The sequence below is a fragment of the Aythya fuligula genome, chromosome 3, assembly GCF_009819795.1.
Source record: "Aythya fuligula isolate bAytFul2 chromosome 3, bAytFul2.pri, whole genome shotgun sequence".
Taxonomy (NCBI): domain Eukaryota; kingdom Metazoa; phylum Chordata; class Aves; order Anseriformes; family Anatidae; genus Aythya; species Aythya fuligula.
The window spans coordinates 8732835-8752577 of record NC_045561.1 but is presented as its reverse complement, the minus strand read 5'-3'; the positions used below and the strand labels follow the sequence as shown (position 1 = coordinate 8752577).

At 44.2% G+C, this 19743-nt stretch overlaps 1 protein-coding gene across 2 annotated transcripts in view; it reads left to right on the top strand.

Annotated features, from left to right (window-relative positions):
• Positions 1 to 19743, top strand: part of SNAP25 (synaptosome associated protein 25) — a 60684-nt gene that overhangs the window by 31586 nt on the left and 9355 nt on the right. Inside the window, exons 2-5 of one of the 2 annotated variants that reach the window (XM_032184344.1) lie at positions 1016 to 1150; positions 1805 to 1846; positions 9973 to 10021; positions 18378 to 18495. In XM_032184344.1, the coding sequence (XP_032040235.1) occupies positions 1079 to 1150; positions 1805 to 1846; positions 9973 to 10021; positions 18378 to 18495 (281 nt within the window). In that variant the 5' untranslated portion in view covers positions 1016 to 1078. Of the gene's footprint in view, positions 1 to 1015; positions 1151 to 1804; positions 1847 to 9972; positions 10022 to 18377; positions 18496 to 18632; positions 18751 to 19743 lie in introns of both variants that reach the window. The other variant, XM_032184343.1, reaches the window with a different exon arrangement.

The window sequence follows — 19743 nt, the reverse complement described above, 5'->3', positions numbered from 1 at the left end:
TTCCTACAGCAGCTTTACTGAAAGAGGCTGTTTTTGTCCTCTTTCTGTAATTGAGCACGATGGCATGTGCTTTATGGCTGTTTATTCTCAGTCCCCCACAACTTCCCCACCTCCTCTGCACCTGGGATTAGGTTTTTCTGCAATGAACAAATCTAACATTCAGTGAGCAGTAATTTGCAATGTGGCATGCTTGAATCGAGCAGAGAAATAAGCCAGTGTTGTTGTTATAAAGACCTGACAGATGGTAGGAGGACCCGCCTTTCTTAATCAAGTCATGCTCAGTAATCAGAGCTAGCTCGAATTTATAACAAAAAAGAAGCCCTAACCAAATGAAGATTAGTGGGCTGCATCCTGATCTCGGGTTAGGACGAGCTCAGTGGCGTTGACAACGCCAGATAAGTCCTGCAGTCTTTTCACCTGAAATGAAAGATTCGCCCAGGTAGATACCTTCACCCGATCCAGCTGTAAACACTGCTTCAGAGTCTGAACTAGAGCATCCTGGGCAAGTCATTAGCTGATAAAAATCTGAAGTTTCATTGTCTTTAATTTCACTAGAGATACATTAGCTGAGTGCCCAGCCCTCCAAGCGATGCAGTTGAAATATAGGATGCGAGCGGTATAGGCTTGACCTTGACCTCCTTCAAATTAAGGCTTTTAATTCTAGGGCAGAACAAATGGGTCTGAAGCCCACTTCTGGTACCGAGCAGTGCCCCCTGAATCTCCAGATGTGGTGTGTATAGCTTTTGAATCATTAACGAAAAAAGAAGGATTTGTTTTTCCTCAGCGAACGTAGTAAGAATAGATCCTTGTTCCTCAAGAGCGATTAATAGCACAGGAGTAAAGCACCACCTTGAAAAATCCTGTGTGCTCTGTATAGGAATGACTATCCAGAATGAAAGCGTTTGGGTGAGGGCACTCGTAATAAAAACACTTCTGGGGGACTGGCATTTAAGCACATCTCGGTGCTTCAGGGAGCCTAACCACTCCGTTTCTTTCCCTTTTCGCTGTCTTCCAGGCTCGCAGGCAGCTGAGCACAACTCCTTGATCTGCAGCTTCCACAAACACACCCACAGCTAAAATGGCGGAAGACGCGGATATGCGCAATGAGCTGGAAGAGATGCAGCGGCGCGCCGACCAGCTTGCTGATGAAGTGAGGCCGAGGGCTAAGCAGGACCCCTGGGGCTGGGTGTGGGTGACAGGCACGGCCAGAGACAGGAGCTGGTCTGGCAGAGGAGTTCTGGGACTGATTCTGTTTTCTGCCATCTTAACACGGAAAGCAGAACTGGAAAAGAGATGAAACAATTCAGCATCGTGTTTGGTCCAGATTAAGTAGTTTAGATTCAGATATTTATTGATCATGAACATGGTTTAGGTACTAGGACATGCAGCAGTTTGACTGACCTTAGAGCAAAACCCAGCAATATGATATTGTCTGAGCATCCCTTCAATCTGCCAAGCCCATGCAACATTAAATGTCACCAGTTAGGTGATTGCAAAGTAGCTGAACACTGCGGGCTGTGTTTCTAAAGTGGAACACCAGCTGCTCCCAGCACCACTGTGGCACCGCACGGGCGAGGGGAGCGCAGGCGTTAGAGCCCGCAGCTGCCCCGGGACGCGGTGGGAAGCGCTGCATCGTGAGCCCTCCGGGGGGCTGAGGATGAGGAGATTGCTGTCACCCGCCGATGGCCTGATTCGGGGGGAAGGCAAAGAGCACAGGAGAAACATGCTGTCAGCGGGAGCCTGCACGTTAGTGAGGGAAACTGTGTCTTGCCAAATCTAAGTGGCTTTTCCTGTTTTTTTCCAGTCCCTTGAGAGCACCCGCCGAATGCTGCAGCTTGTTGAAGAGGTAAGGACTGCATTTTATTTGAGCTTCTGCTGTGAGCAAAAGCGATGGAGACTGACACATTGGGAGGTTCCTTTTTCCCTCTTACTCACAGTGCTAGGGCGCGGCCATGGCTTTTTGTACCACTCCGTCCCTCCTCACCCTACCCCAGGCAGGAAGCTCATTTGAGACACCGTGCCTCAGCTGCCCAGCGTCGAGCTGCAGGCCAGCTGCTGAGGCACGATGTTTTGCCCATATCTGAGTACCCATAGAGACAGGCTGCTCGAGATAAGGCAAGGGAACAGCTTCTGAAGGTGACCCGCAGTGAGGGACAAACAGCTGAGTTTGCTGCAGAGCTCCTGGAGCCTCGTGCTGGCACCGCCCTGATGTCCTTGCCATATCGCTGCAAGCGGGGAAGGTGAGAAAGGCCCTCTGCCTCCTTGCCCTGTCCTCTTTGGTACCTCCCTCTACAAAACCACTTGCAGCTATTTATAGAGCATCAGTCACCACACGTTAAGTGCCACTTCACGCATCTCTGAAACATTTATTAGGGTTTCAAGGCTTATGAGCTGTCCTAGATCGACAGCTCTGGAGAAGGAAGTTCTCTGTTTCCACGGTGCTGGGGAAGGGGACTTGGGCTCAGCCCCCACGGCTAACACAGCCTGCACCCACCTGCAGGGGTCACCCCCAGAAGGAAAAAGCAATTTGCCCTCATTTCACCCTCTTCGTAACAAAGGGCTTTAAAAGCTGGGCGCTACCAAACTCGGTTCAGGTTAGAGCAATCAGGCATCAGGCGGTGGAAAACTTTGCTCCTGTCTGACAGGCTGTGTTATTTCCAGACACTGTGCGAGCTGTGGCTCTGGAACCGGTGACATTTTTAATCAGGGTCATCAGTACTGACAGTCCTGGTACTCCTGACAGCTGGAGGAGTCTCCAGCAGAGACAATGGGCAGAACATGACATCAGGTCCCACGTCCAGGAACAAGCACAAGCCCAGCCGTAGGCTTCATGGCCTCAAAATCAATCAGGACTGTGGAGATCAATGGAGCCCAGTGGAGACAAAATTAAATTTCCGTGTACAGATAGACGAGCAGATGGGTCATTGAGCATAGTCAGCATCACTTCTCTGCCACAAACACTTCAGATCTGGGCCCCTTGCAGCCAAGGCACGCTCTTGTCTTGCAAGCAATCTGCCCCTCTTCTCCGCTCAACTCCCTGGACGTGCCATTTCCAACCTTTGCTTCACGTCACCTCCCGGCTGGACGCAGCTCCTGCTTTAATTCACTTCGCTGACATGCACAAGTCTTACACGTGTACCTCCACAAACACAAGGCAGGAGAGCACACTGCCCCAAAATGCCTGCGATCAAAATAGACAACGCAGATGATGAGTGGGAAGAAAAAGAGGCACAGGAAAGGGAAGTGATTTGCCCAGGGCCGAGCCATCGGTAAATATCAGCCCTGTCTCTCCCAAGCTGTATTTGTGTGACCTATGCACTGCTTGAGTTTTCCTAACATATTGAACGAGCATATTGTGAATGCCACTGGAATTTTAGTATTAAATCACAGCAAATGGCAAAGTGGGAGGAGAACTGGGAGTGCTGCATTTACCAATGAATTTGTGTAGGACTCCAGTGCTTCTTGGAGGAGTGCGGCATCTCTCTGGACCTGGCTTTTATTCAGCTGCTACAATATCTTCCTGTGCAAATACAGAAGTTTCTAAAACTAGCCCTGAGTAGTCAAGGGAATTCATTTACAATGAGCTGAATATTATTTTCACTAATGTGACTACAAAAGACCTTTAAAATTCTCCTGTGCTCTGAGCAGCTGGTTGATTACTCTGACCCCATTTTCTAGGTACTTCACAAAGCACGCAGCAGTTAGGGAGTGAAAGATTTTAGACTAAAAAGACAAGTGGCGAGTGTCTTTGAAATTGAACTTGCACTGTTCTGATTTAATAGACAAAAAAGAAATCCGATTAGACTCACTTGCTTAGCAGAACCTGTCTAGTGGGTAGAGAGAGAAAATATTCTTCCTCAATGAAAGAATGCTTTTTACTTTATTCTCTTGATAAAACAAATCCAGTACTCCTTAACGAGGAAGAGCAGGCCCCCGTGTTTAAGCATTATTCCTATATACATATATATGGATTCCTGTCAGGGTTGGCTCCGCTCTGCTGGATGCTGGGGAAATACAGAGTAAACAGCCTGACTTGGCTGCGCTCTAGGGCCAGAGGAGTGCTGTCTGCTCAGGGAAGGCCTACAGCAGTACGATGCTGAAATGAGGCCAGAGCATGAGGGACACATCCGATGTCCACAAAGGATTTTCTGGGCCCTCCTTGCCCCAGAAGACTCGGCTGAGTCTGAAGAATAAGCCCTGCTGCTGTTTGCAAGAAATGTCAGCGAGGAAAACGGAGCTGTTCTCCTTGCTGAAGGACCAAATCTGTTACTGCGGCTTATTTTATAACCCAGCTTTGCAAGGAGCTGATTGCTTCAGCCCTAGCACAACAGGAGAAGTCAGAAGAAGTGGTGAGTGGACATTGTAAAGTGGCCACTGCTTTGCCCGAGGGCAGCTACGTACTGGGATGGCGGATTACAAAAATCAGTTTGCTCTGTGGTGCTCGGCATACCCATGCAGCACACAGCTACATCCACATTAACCAACGGCATTGGGACTGCTCGCTACTCGCTGCCATAAACACCTGCACTTCATTACATTGCTGTGCAATGTTTCCACCAAAACATAAAACAAAAATGAACTTAAGCGGGAGAAGTAAGACTAAAATATAGTTTGTGGCTGACTTTCTCATTATCTTCTTGTTCGAGCTTTTAACCTCTGGGCTGGCTGTACTAAATGCAGAATAACACAGTAGGAGAAAAGCCGTGAGTCTGCTACCATATTCTAGTGGAACCACCATCGCTTTTAAAAAATCGATCATTGTAAGGTGGAAAGAAGATAGTTTCTAGCTCTGACGCAGCGAGGGAAAAAATATCAACAAGATCAGTAGTGCAGAAAGCCCAGCAAGAAAGCACTTAGCAACGAGCACAGACAAAAGAGTTGTTTTGTACATCCAAATCCAGACAGGACTATTTCTCCTCTTACATGCTGCAGGGTTAGAGTCAAGTTTATTAAGATACCAGAGCTGAAATGCTAAGCTGTGGAAGTCTGATAATGTCACGATGCTGCTCGGAACAGGACACTGAACATACAGTATACCATTTTACTTACCTCCTTCATTTGTGATGGGGACAAGTTTCCTGTGACATTATTACCACAGTCAAATGCCCCTTAATTACAGACTAAAGAATTTTAAAAAAATCTATTAATTTAGATTTTGATCCAAGTCTTGTCAAAGCTGATTTGAAAAATCCCTTTGACATCATTAGCTATTGGAATGGTTTTACTCAGACAAGTGTGCTAGTCTGTGTAATTCCACAGAAACACATGTCTGGCCCAGAGGAAGGTGATTCATAACTCTGGTGTCAGTGCTTGCCATGCAGGATGAAACCCCGTGTAGCTGGGTCTGTCAGCTGGGTAGCACTGGAGCCAGGGACATTGCGCTAGATGAAAACCAGGCACGCAGGATTCAAAGGGGGTTATACGCAGACCTGCATTGGCTGAGGATCTGAGCCCCAGGGTGAATTAACAGGCTTGGAAAAGTAACAAGGCTTTTCGGTCAGGCACGGAGAGACATTACAGTGTTAACAGGGTGACAGTGAACCTGGAGCTGGAGTTGACGAAACGCATTGCTACGGATGACTAAAAGTGTTTCTTTGACCACAGGTTTGTCTTTAGGGTGTTGACATGCCTCTTTAGTGTCACTGGGAACTGCTAGCATTCTCAGCCTGTCTTGATTTATAATTGCCTGCGTTAATTTATTCAAAACAAACTCTATAAACCATATTGATTAAAGCAAAATTCTTCATTGAAGAGGAAGTTTATGTGTTCTTCACATAAGTGAGAGTACATACCTGTTTTTCAGGCTACTTCCTGAAACACAGAGGAAGGGGTTTCTAGAATTTGGGTTCTCTATCTGATACATCATTCCCTTATATTGCCAGGAAAACCAAACCTTGGGCTTAACCACGGTTGGCATAGCTGCCTTTTGTAGGGGGCATGGATAGGAAACACACTGTATTTCTGGAGGGACTGGCGGGCCCTTTGAAAAGCCTTCCCAATTCCCTTCCTTAGGAAATTCAGTGACATATCAGTAGTAAACACGGCCATGCATTTCCCCTCCAAAGTGCTGGGCAAATTACAGTGAATGCCTTGTTGATTAATTTAATGGGCTTTGAGTGAGACCCTACTACAAAAAAGTTTTATAAAGCTGTTACAGAAGATTGAGGATAATGTATATTAAAGACTGCAGCAGGGATCCAAATTATGCTGTTAAACTGGCTTCTCCGAAGCACACTGCCTTAAGATGATGTATCTAAAAGCAGAATTAGGCCCAAAGTTTTAAAATCATATATTCTAGCTTTCTGATTAGTAGCTTAGCCTGTGGTCCAGTGGAGAAACCGTGTGTGCGCTTCACAGAAACCACAGGAGTGTGAGATGTTTGCTGTACTGTGGCAAAATCCAGCAGCCCAAATTCTCCTCTCAGGTGCAGCAGGAAGAGAAAGAGAGTCAAAAGTGAACCCAAAGAGACGAGGCTGTCGAGAGATGGATTAAAGCGGCATGTGCTCCATGAACTTTGCAGGACCCCATCAAAGATGTACTTTTCTTCTCTCCTGCCTGAACTATCCTAAGCATCCCATTTTCTGAGAACCCTTATTTTCTGCAAACTAGATGGAGGATTGCCTGTGCAAGGATTGGAGAGCCTTAACTAATTCCTCCATTGCACAGGAAGACAGAAACACCCTAATCCTGGGGAAAGCGCACCATTAGCAGACATTTGCATAACACCACAGACCTCACTACCTCTGCCCATGCACAGGTTCCCACGTAGGATCTTGCTGTTGGTGAGCGCCGTGTGTGGGTGGGAACCTTTCCTGAGCCCCTGGATGGGACAAATCCCAAGCCGGCACCCACCCGCTGCCGTGACATGGGCTCATCTGGGAACCTGTTAACAAGGTTTTATGATCGGTCGTTGTAAAGCATATTCTTCTGGGCTGGCAACTTGCAAACACAGCTTTCGTCACCTCTCAGCAACCAGTTCGCGTGTGTCTGCCGACAGCTGCTCCCACTGACCGAGGGCAGTTTCAGTGGTAGTTTTAGTGCAGGAAACACCAACATGTTCTGTGCTTGGGAAATCTCGCCCGTGAGCCCCAAATACATTTTTTTGGTACCTTTCTTCCTCTCTGTTCCTTTAGATGAAGAAGGATTGAGATTTCTAAAGATGGCTCAGCCTGTTTGCACCGAGGGTCAGATATCCAGAGTGTTTCTCTCCCGCTCAGATGTCTGGATGATGAGCACATTTGCCAAATACCTCTGTTTGGTTTTGAGCAATCTAAAAAGTCAGTCACAATGGAAGTAATTAACTCTTGGGAAAGTCTGGATCTGTTTTAAATGTAGAAATGTGGTTTTATATATATTTTTTCCAATTGGCTGCACATGGTTAATTTTTTTTGTGAAAAAGAAAACAATTAATGCTTAATCAAAACTTGGAACAGGAGGAGATTGTCACTTGATGTCTGAATCACCTCTTGTCTTTGTCAGTGAGCATCTTTTTATTAGCTTCAATGTGCTTTGGATTAGATCTCAGATGCAGACAAGTGTATTCAATGCACACTCTCTAATATTTTCACATTAGGATTAATGCTGTGGCAGGCTGAGCTACAGGTCACTTTCTTAAGAGACAGAGTATTGCCTGATGAAATGAAATGGTATTGATGGCCAAGTAAGTAGCAGAAAATTGCACCTCTTTAGCTCCGTGCAAGGATTTAATACGAAACACAAACCATGAGGTCCAATTGCCAAGTTCCTCTCTCAGCATAGGTCTCATTCAGGTCACTGGGCAGCTTAGCTGCATAAAGGCAGATCGCTCAGATCTCAAAAACTGCAGAAACAGAAGGTCAGAGGGCTAACGAGCATCAAGCATTTCTCAGCCTGGCTGTGTTGGAGTCGCTGAAAGCCAACGCCTCTCACACCACCAGCTGCAGGTTTTCTAATTCAGAAAGGTGTAATGTCACACCGCGCTGTATTTACTCAAACCCAAGAGGACTCAGGAGCCAAGCAGCCTCCTTGTGTTTGTATGATGTATGTTTTGTTAAAATGCATATAATCATTCCGGGTAAGCCACCTTGGGTACCAAGAGCACAGAGAGGGCACCGTAACAAGCTACCTAACATCCACTGCTCAGCAGATCTGCTACTCGTCCCACAGAAAACTTAAGATCATTCAGGGCGGCTTCCTTACTGTATATAGGCAAATCTACGATGACCCTTGGACTCTCAGTTTGCAAAGGCTGTGAAAATAAAAGCTGGCTGGGACTCAAGCAAGTGCAATGTGAGCTTGAAAGGAGAGCGAGCAGCAGCAGCACCTGGCAGACAGCTGGCCGAAGGGCGGGAGGCTTCTCTCCACCTGCCAATTCCCACAGGGCCTGAAAAAGGGGGAGCAAACCAGGCTGCACACATCTGATGCTCGTCCCAGTTCCTACAGCGACGCAGGCACTAAAGAAAAGAGCGGGAGTGCAGAGGGAGGCAGACGAGAGCGCAACAAGGGGCATCTCACATCCCTCTTGAACTGAGCGGGGTGCTCTTGAAGCAGAGCAGAGAAGCTCCAGCTGCAGCCACCTTGAGTGCTGCCGGGCTGGCAGCTGAGCCGTGGCACGCAGCGCGCTGCTGGCCGGCCTGCGGGCACCCCAGAGTGTGCCAGTGGCAGGGGGACACCACTGCTCCCCGACAGAAGGAGGAGTGATGGCAGGAGGGATAATGTGAAGCCCTGGACGTGCTTCTGGGAGGGGGGGATAGCCTGAAAAAAAACAGGAGGGACGGTCAGGACACAAGGTTTCTCTTCCTCGTGTTGCTGTGTAACTGTGGGCAAGCAACTGCCTCTCCCCGGCCCCTGCAAAATCAGCACCACCAACTTTATCTGCTTCACGGGGATGGCTTTCTGTTCAAGGAAGAAGCTAAATTACTGCCACACATGTCCAGGTAACTCCCTTGGCAAGCTGTCAGGCCACAGAGGACTTACTTCATCTGTTACTGAGATGCAACAGTCAGGCTATCGTTCAGGCCATTAATTATTCACAGATGTTATCACTGCTCTAAGCAGAACGGAGCTAGTTTTCCCTTTGTAATTAAAAAGGAGCTAATCTAATCCGTGATACAGCTTCGTATCACAGCACCCAGAAACCTGAGACACCTGGTCGCACCCCAGAGTGGTGATAATGAATGCAAAAACTGTATTTGTGAAAGGTGGCCTGTTGCTGGTTCAGGCAGGAGGGAGCTCAGAAGTGCTCATCTTTGCCTAAGCCCTGCTCCCAGCAAAGATGATGGTGATAAGACTCCATTTAGCCTTCGCAGGAACCAAGATAGGATTGGCATGGAGCAGTTTAAAAGTCCTGCCTTCAAGCTTAGTCCAAAGTCCATTGATGGACACTAAAGGTGACTGTTGAATGAATTACAACTTGGCTCAAAACCATTTTAGGTCTCTGAGCCAAAAAATATGATTTAATCCTACTAAATGTTAGCCTGCCTTAAAATGGATTTCCTAAGGAGGTAAGCTCTCTGACTTCTGTGTTGCAAGGGCTGTGTACAAAGTGCTACAGCTTATTACCAAACATGTTTGTGTGCCATCTATTTCTCCTGTGGGATGAGTGTACATCTGCAGTGTCAACACCCCCTTCTTCCCTTCTCCTGCTCAGAGAACTTGGGAACAGACCCTCTGTATAGAAATGGCTCTCGCTTAAGGTGATTATTTAATTGCACGGTCTGGGACTTTGTGTTTCTGCAGTAGTTCAGTGTCCCAGTGAATCCTAAAGGGCTGATGGTACAGTTTAGGTTACACAGTTCCCTTTACGGTGCCCAGTCACATAAGGGCTTTGGATCGTGCCACCAGCCCCTTATGACCTTGTCATTCCTCTCACTGTTTTTCTTTTGCCTTCCTATGTCCTGTGCCGAGGACTGAGAGTTCCCTCACTGATCTCTCTTTCTCTCTCTTTCTTCTCCCCTTCTCTCTCCTTACCTTGCTACCACTATTGGGATGTAGAGTAAAGATGCTGGTATCAGGACTTTGGTTATGTTGGATGAGCAAGGAGGTAAGTTCAGATTGCTTCAGTAAGGACGTAAACCATTCTCAAAGTGCTGTACTAACTGTGTGCAACCCTGAAACCCAGGGCCATAAAACATGTACGGTTATGCATGAGAACCCAAAAATCTCTTTGCCTTCAGCTTCACTGTCTGACAAAGGAACGTACAATAGCTGTGTAAGAGTCTGTACTTCTTTTGATCTGTTTCCCATTAATATCAAAGAGAGCTGCAGGCTGAACTCATCAAAATCATCTTTTTTTTCAGCAAGCATTGGGTCGAGATCCAGCTACATGATGGGAAGATTTGCCTCCATCAATATAAAATCCAACATTATTTAAGCAGGTGCTATGTAATTTTCTCACTTGTTTAGCTACAAGTGAAAGGCATGCAATATATGCATCCCAAGAGAAACTGAAATGGTTTGGCTTGTGCAAAATTCAGGGTGTTTTTTTTTTTTTTTTTTTTTTTTTTTTTTTACAGAAATGTCAGTGAGGATAACAGGAGCTTAACATTAAAAGCTCCAGAACAACCATCTCATTACAAGTGACCATATATGAGCCTTTAAACTTTGACAAGTCCCTGCCTGTGGATGACAGTGACACAGACAGAGCTAGATGTATTCAGTGCATCCCAGGAAATTACATTTTTGCCCTTCATAATATCACAAAGCAGCAGGTAGCTTCTCCTTCCCCCCACCCCCCTCTACCCCCCGAATAAACTAATATTTGCTGCAGACCCACAGCAACAGCAACAGGGAGCCTCCAAAGAGAAGTTAATCAACAGGGTACGAATTTCTGCTACTCTGTATCAATCCAGCCCCCCAAAAGCCAGTGTTATTATTTAGTTTGTGGCACTGTGTTAGGAAACATTTTCTACAGAGGTGACACTCCGTAGCTCAGCAAGCCCCAACAACCATTGAAGGCAACGTTACGGCATTATTGGGAAATGGACTGCATAACCCGACAAGCCCTTTTCATCTATTACATCCCTGCTTCTCTGGCATGAAAACGAATGAAAAGTAATAACAGGACCTAAACAGAAAATATTTTTTTTCTGTTTGCTGTTAGGTACATGTATTATTGCTTCTTGTATTTTATTTTTTTTTTTTTCCTTTTAAGGAAAAGAAATTAAACTAACCAATTTTTTCTCATCAATTTGTCTTGACAAGAAAAATATTACAGATGTTATCTATGGATGTTTCTTATTTCCTGAATAATGTCAGCAACAGAGCTATCACTGAATACAGAAAAACAGATCATTTATATTGAAACAGATACGGCACCTGTGTAAATAATGTGCTTTGTTTCAGAAGTGTATTAACGCTTGAAATAAATCACAAATATTGTCAGAGAAAGTCTGCAAATGTCCACTTGTATCCAGTAACAAAAGTCAGGGGCAGATCCACAGAAACTTTAGCAGTGCCTCTAGCTTCCCTTGTGTTTAGCCTTAGGAAAGCAGGTTTCTTTTCTCTAGCTGTTGTTTTTCCACAGATTGCTAGGGGAGGTTATTTTCTTTTTAACCCCTTGTTTATTTAGTTATTTCCTTTGGAGTTTTATTTGATCACTACTGGTAAACCCCTGCACTTCCGAGTCATCCCACCTAGTCATGCTAGGAAGGACTGTCCTTGTGAGCCAAGGCGCTGACCTCTCTGGAGGCCAGGAAGCTCAGTATTAAACTTGTATCGACAGTGAAAACTGGAATCATGTTGTATGCCCAGAGACATGGATAGCCGATACTTACAGGAGGGAATCAGACAACTTAAAAGCCTCCTTAAACTGGTTATGGTCATGCCTTAAGAGGTTCAGTAAATGAAGCTTGTGATTATAACAGTATGGGTTTCTCAAGAGAAAACAGCCTAACAATGCTACAAACCCTGGGAATTTTGTAATTGCTGTACTATGTTAAATGTTTAATTATGTTTTGTCCATTTTAGCCATATATAGCTGTAATAATTCCTTATTTCTTTTATTATTTTATTTTAGCGACAAAAGACTTCTATTATTGGGCAAAATACACTAATGATTACCTTGAATCCTCTGTAATTAGTGCAATGTGTGCAACTCATGGATGTCTCAACAGATTATCAGATTAAGGAAATCATTTGCTAACACTGCCATGTGATCTCTTTTCAGCTGAGTGCACAAGTCACTTAAGATTATTAGGTGTTAAATAGACAAAAACCATGACATTGATCTTTCCAGTGGGCGGCAAGCAGAATATCTAATCGCTGCAGTTGCTTGAAGCCCTGTTTCTAGATTTCTTTACAAAATTGTTTGCTAAGTTAAACATACCTCAGAAAAACTTCTCTGCCCTAACCTCAGGCTCAGTAGCACAAAGCAGAACTCATTTTTTGACATCACAAGCAGAAGTCTGTGGGATCATAAAAGGAAATCAGCCAACATGATGCTACACAACTTGGTACTCACGCAGCCAAGGCGGCCTGGCTAGCTCCTGCTGCCCAGCGCTTTGGTGCACCAGACCGCAGTCTGGTGTGACCCTACAGAAACACGGAGCTTCACAAGCAATTTCACTACTCCTTTTTCCCAGAGGTTGGGGCTGCCAAGACTAAAAGAGACCTCCTCCAGTACCCTTTGAAGTCACCGAGTGGGAATCTGAGTGGGCTTTTGGAGCAGTCCCTATGCAAAACAAAGAGTCACCGCCTTTTGGGCCAGGTATTCTCACCCAAAGCTGTTCCACACTGTCATTCCCTGAGGGAGCCCATAGGGAGGAGCTGAGGTTGGATGCTCCTGAATGAGGTTTTATCCATCAGTGAGAAAGTCTTTCCCGGAGCCTATCTGCATCCTTAATGCTTACCTTTCTTAAACCTGGCCTTGAGTCCAACTCCCCTGTTGAATTACTGAAATATACACATAACAATTTAAACTAAAATATTTATATTCTACACTAAAAACGTTATGCTGCAAAGGATTATTGAGGAGTAACAATTGCTGTCCTTATTTAAATTTCTTTAAAACATGCTTGCTTAGAAAAATGTTAACATTTGGATTCATGTTGGTAAAAAGCAGAGTGTAGAAATGAAACTGACAGTACATAGGGAGGATATGAAGATAAACCTGGACTGCAAAACTGGTGTGGTCCCAGAACAGTAGCTTTTTTCCTCCAGTGGGAGGGAACATCCTTCTCAGAAACTCCCATCACCAGCTCCCATGGGAGTATCGGCAAGCAGAGCAATCTGGACCTTCAAGAATGTTTTTTTTTTGTATGTGTGTGATGTTATCTCCACACAGCTTATTACAAATGAATTTTTTTCTTGTATTCAAAATGAGGTGTGGGGAGAAACATTTCCAATAACAGTAGCCACACAGCCCTTTTTCATCCAAGAAGAGAGAGAGGAGTATCCAAAACTTTGCTGAACTGAAAAAAAAGTGTCAATGCAACTGAAATTTTCTCCCTGCACCAGAGAAACTGCAAGTGCACAAGCAGCAGTGCCAGCGGCCACAGAGAGGAGCTTAATCTACCCAACAGATCTGTACTCCAGATCAAGTTGAGGTATGGAGGTAAAACTTTGGAATAACGAGGAATAACCAGACGTAAAACTCAGCTGACAGTGCCCTTGCCAGCTGAGCTCTCTACAGCTATTGTGTGAGTTTTGAGTTTTCCAGCTTTCCATGAGTTATGGCTGACCTCTTTCTATGGAATTGGAAAAATGACTGCAGCAAATACAAACATAATTACAAATTCTTCCTGCCTGAGAGAAAAGCCATGGCCTCATGTGCAGGCCCTTTCCCCAGCTTATCTCCTATTTAACACCTACCACGAAAATTGATAGGCAGTGAGATGTCAGAAGCAGAGCTGCTAAAGGCACTCCAGCAACACCTATGAGCTGAGCTGATTACAGTCAGAGCTGGTTTGCTAATTAATGAAAAAAAAAAAATGGTGGGTATCAACCATTCCAGATTCTACAGGGAAAATGGCATTAATTATGTTGAAAGTGTAGTGCAGAACAAAAGACAAACGAATCCCTCACAAAAGCAGGTTGTGCCTCGTCTACTGTTATTTTTAGCAGCACTAGATGTGGGCTCCCCCCCAGCTTCCTTCCACTCGTATGCATGCTTGGCAATGCCTTTCAGAGCAGAGCTAGGTCAGGACTCAGGCTTTCTGAAAAGGCTGTCCTAGAAATGTACTTCACTCCGATATGATTCTCCTTTATGGAAAATGGGATCACCAGCTATCATTTGAAATAGTTAATCTGCTGATTCTCTTTCAAGCTCAGCCCTCTTGTATGCAATTATGATTACAATGTACTCTTAAATGCCCTTTTTTTTTTTTAATTAATATTATCCTTGTTGGAAATTGCTTCATTGCACCATACACCAGGCAAAGGGCATGTTCCCTTCTCCAAAGGCATTTTGCTGACATTCAAGAAGCCCAGGCCCCAGTACTGGCCACTAGCTGAAGAATATTTCTTATAAATTGCAGGTGGGCTGCAAAGGTGGAGCACACACACTTGCCCTGTCCTAGTCTTGCATCCCACATTGTGCTCAGATGCTTTTACAGATGTGTTTGCTCAAGAGACCACAGGAGGAGTTCAGGGGTGTCCTTGCCACAGCTGCCCCCTCCCAGCCACTTCCCCGGATCAGTCACAGAGAAGGGATTTGCCAAGCTGTCACAGAAGCTCCCTGACAAAGGGCCACAATGCTACCATGGAACCAACAGAGAAAGCTTATGATCCCTCAGTCACCTGTGGTGTGAACACAGAAGTAATTGACAAGTAAAAAAATATCCCTGCTTGTACCCCAAGACATGCCATTGGTTTGCTGTAAGAGCTCCAAGCAGATATATGGCCACTACGTTTGAATTCAAGTGACATTCTCAGACATAAATGGCATCAATATGCAAAATTGCAGACCCACCTGGAAAAAAAGAAAAAAAAGGGGAAAAAAAAGAAAGAAAAAGGAAATTTGAATCAACATACCCCTAGTGTGTATTCTGCCTCCAGACTGAGGCAATGCCAGTTACCTTACATACTATATATAAGTGTAAGGTATATATGTATATAAACATAGATATAGACGCAGTATATTTAAAGACCTCTGCAACAAACTGTCAAAAGATGTTTAAGCTCTGACACAGAAATGCTTCTGTAAATTAGAGATAAAGGACTTGATCTTTGCTGGTGAGAATTTACAGAGATTCATGGCAGTATATGCCAGCAGACTGTCTGTCCTAAAACCTCTAATACAATACACAAAGCTGGAAAAATCTTTGAAAACAATAAATTAAGCTTTTGATAGCCATCTAATTTCTTACCAGCAATGATTCTTTCTAGGCCAGGTTTTAATATCATTCATACCAAAACAAATTCAGAGCGACCTCAATAAGTTAATTCCTCTATAATATTTATGCCTCAATAATTGTGGTTAGACTCATGAATCTATTTACTTGCCTGTGGGACCAGATCTTTGGCAGGTATAAATTGGTGTTGCTCCATGAAGCCAACATAACTACGCTGATTTAAACACGTTAACGATCCTGCCCACTGTATTAACAGCTAGCAAATGGTTTTAAGGGCTGTCTAGACTTCTGGGCTACAAACATGACATGGGCTTTTTACACTGATGAGGTTTCCTGTGAGGAAAGATAAATTAGTTGCTGATCACTTTTATCTTCAGAAATACCATAAGCATCACAGAAAAATCCTGAAGTGGGAAATATTAAGCCAGATTCCTGGAGAGAGCTATAACTTAAACTAAAGTCTTTAAATCACATCAAATCTACTCCTCAGTTAACACTTACCTACTCAGGCAGAATAGGAAACAGGAAAAGAAAGTTCAGAAGGCCCTATTACAGACCTGGCCTCAGAGACCTGAGCAAGGAAGCCAGGACTGAAAGCCAACCGGTGGTACTTGATCTAGGACTGATCCCTGCAGTCTTAGGTGGCATTTCCTATTGCACAGCCCAGGTTAGGAAAATGCAGGCGGCACGGCTGGTGGAAGAAAGGTCAGTTCCTCTTGTCCCTCCCAGTGTCAAAATATGTGTGTGGAAACTGCCTTCTTTTAGCTGAGAGCCTGGAAAACCAGCCAGGCTCTACAAACACAGTTCTCTCAAGCAGAAAGAGGGAATCTGCAATGGAAATTAGCAATTCCCATCACACTGCATAAGCCAGCAGAAAAGCCAGCTGACACTACCACAGCTGCTTCCCAGAGCAAGGGTGAGCATCGCCCAACTCTGCAGGATCAGGCAGGGCTCTGAGCTAGTGAGGAGCACAAGCACTTAGAGGAATATCGCCTTTTTCCATGTGCTCACATTTCTGATGAGATTCACAATCTGTGGGTACAAACGTGAACCGAAGCTTCTGCTCAAGCCTCCAGGCCAAAATGTAGAATTACCATGTGCATTAAAACAATACAGCCTTGCACTTCTGGTTCTTTGCTCAGCAGTTTATCTATCTGGCAAAACAAGTGCGAGGAATCTCTCAGGTTTCATTATTAGGTTCCTGATCCTTTGCTCACATTGTACGTGCTCCTTTTAGAGGACACTGCCGGGTAACTCTGACCTTCCCTGGGTTTGGGATCCGTAATGCCCGTGGTATCAGGAGACAGGCACATCCAGCTGAGGAGAATGAGGACTGACAGCTGAAGAGCAGATGCGGCTGGCAGTACTGACATGGCACCTCTCCTTCTCCCAGCCCAGCATCATGCAAGGATTAAACAACAGCACAAGTCCAGTAGTTGAATTATTTCAGCTTGAATAATTTAGGACAGGATTATCAAGGCCCTCTAGGGGTGAGATGCCCAATTCCCATTAAAATTAATTAAATAGAATTAATTTTAATGGGAATTGGGCATCCAAATCCCCTGAACAGCTTTGAAAATGTAAGCCTCAATTGTTAGTAGAAACCCAAGTAAGAAATTAGGCCTATTCATGTTCCCAAACAGGTTAAGAAGAGTTTCACACTGACGTCAATGATTTTTTTTCTAAAATGTCTTTTTTTTTTTTTTTTTTCTTGGCTGGGCTCAGTTAATATCAGGCATGACATTAGGTTTCTCCTATAACTAGTGCTGTCTTAGTTCCTTTCCTCTCAAGTCTAATTCTGTGTTTATATTTTCCCTACTTGAATATAGGGAAAAGGAATGTAATTGTTTTTTACTGGGATTGCTTTACTGAGACTCCTTAGGTATATTTTTTACAATTTTTTACTGCTGTTCCAAGTAACTTTCTCATCCCATGTAATACTTATTTAAGTTTGTCCTTCATGAAAGAAATGGTGAAGCTTTCCACTAGTGTAAAATGCCATAGCTACCACAGACTCGAATCCCTGATCCCCTGGGGTCCACATCTGTTTACACCAGTGAGGATCTGGTCCTACAATTTTACATTGCGGTGTTCTGCTCCTCTAACACACTGCATTATTCTGATCTACCAAGTCACTCAGAAAACCCTACATCGTTGTCTGCCTCAGGTGAAGAAGACAAATTCTGTTTGATGCCAGCAGGCAGAGGCAGTGCCTGTATCAGGCTGGTTACTGGGCTTGATGCTTTGGTCACTTGCCCTAGAGCAAATCAGAAGTGACCCCAATGAAAAACCTTAGTCTTCACCTATATTTTTTTTTTTCATAAAATGGCTTGGGTAGAGAGATAATGTACATCACACACAGTGGTCCTCTTTCAGTGAGCATCAGGCTCCTCTGGTGGTTGTAATCCCTCTGTGTTTGCTGGGGTTACGCCTGATTTGCAGCATCCACGTGAGAAGGAAAATCAGCCCCAAAGCCACGCTCAGATCAGAGATTAACCTCCCACGCCAATCAGAGCAGCAGGTCCCAGGTTCCTCAGCCTCTGGAAAGAAGGAGTACTTTGAAATGGCTCTTTACAGCTCACACCATCTCTGGTCCCATTACTACCAGCTCCCTCACTCAGGCACCCACTAACCCGAGCAGTTACGCTGCCACACCTCACCTAATTCCAAGGCAGTTGTAAGTGTAAGTAACTGTGGTATTTTCCATGGAAGGATACATTTTCTCTTGTATTAACATGCATAAATGCAAAATAATAACACTTTATCTTTCTTTCTCTTGGATGTCATTGGTGTCTTAGTAAGTGGATGTATTGTAATATGTTAATGGACTTTAAATTTTATAACCCTTCCTTTTTACATCATTACATCTTGTTTAAATTAATATATTTCAAACATCTTCCTCCTTTGTTTTATTCTTTCCATATTAGTAAAAAACATCTTCGGCATCCAGTACGGCTTACATCCTTTTAACAATGCATCAGCTCAGATTAATGCATTGTAATGTCATTATTGATTCAGTTCTACATGGCCATTTTTCACATTCTGTTGAAGACAAAAACAAACAAAAATACAATTCATTCCACACTGTCATCCCTTTGTCCTGACCAGAACAACTCGATCGTGTTGAAGAAGGCATGAACCATATCAACCAAGACATGAAGGAGGCCGAGAAAAATTTAAAAGATTTAGGGAAATGCTGTGGCCTTTTCATATGTCCTTGTAACAAGTAGGTACTGGGTACCGGCTCTGCTATGTGGTGTCCAGTTTTTTGTCACAGTGAATGTCTGAAGTTTTTGTCTTTTTTTTCTTTGTCCTTTTCCATCTGCTTCATTCTGTGGGGATAAAATACTTGTGTTTAATCAGAACAACTGGAACGCATCGAAGAGGGAATGGACCAAATCAATAAGGACATGAAAGAAGCAGAAAAGAATTTGACGGACCTAGGAAAATTCTGTGGTCTTTGTGTCTGTCCATGTAACAAGTAGGTGCTGCCTGCCTCATCTCTTTGAGCACTTAAGGCTGATCCCAAAGGCCTTGTGAAGCTCATCCTTGCTAGGCACATGGACAGGATGAGCATGTGGCATGCAGAAAGAACGATTCTGGTTCAAATGCATTCATCTCATAGCATAGACAACTGACTGGGAATTACTGTAGATGCATTAAAATCAGGCATACTGCAGTGAAAGCTTCACTGTTGACACCTTTTAATGGTAAAAGTTTCAACATTTTACACAAAGTGTACTAAGAGGTTCCATTTTCCGGCAAACAAAACCACTGGGGCTACTTTATTCCTGGAGGCCCTAAATTTTAAAACATATTCTCACAAAAAAAAAAAGTTTAAAAAACAACAACAGCAACAAAATTTGTAGCTCAAAAATGCAGAAGAGCCAATAATAAACATTACTCAAAATTATGGATGAAAACCATACTTCTTTTCATTGTTCAACAGAAATTGTCCTTGATGAGAGCCTGAACGAAACATGACGTTTCACGATTGGAAGCCAACTTGAAATGGTTTTCATCCTGCCATAGACAACCAAATTTGAGAAAACCCAAACACGTCATGCCAAATTTCTCTCATTTGGGTAGCATGTACACTAAGCAGAAATGTTGAAATGCATCGAATTTGCTTGCATGCCATCACTCTTGAACGAAACCGTCCTCCAAGTAATGCAAAGCTTGTTTTAAGTGCCAAATGAAAATGTGATGTGCTGTTACGTGGGTGTAGGAAACAGGGGACAAAGTGGACTGACCAGAAGTCTTCGTGGAACAGCAAATCCAGCATGCAGTGAGTCAGCTACCACCTAGGTGTCAGTGAAACCATTTACACATGGTTGGCCAGAGACAACAGCGCAGAGTGCAGGGGTCCTGCAGTATCATCCGCCCTTTCTGCGTGGCACAGAAACTTTGTTCACGGGTGATCTTACCACAACTATCAAGACCAAATGAAAGAGAGCAGTTGTGCAGTTGGGTA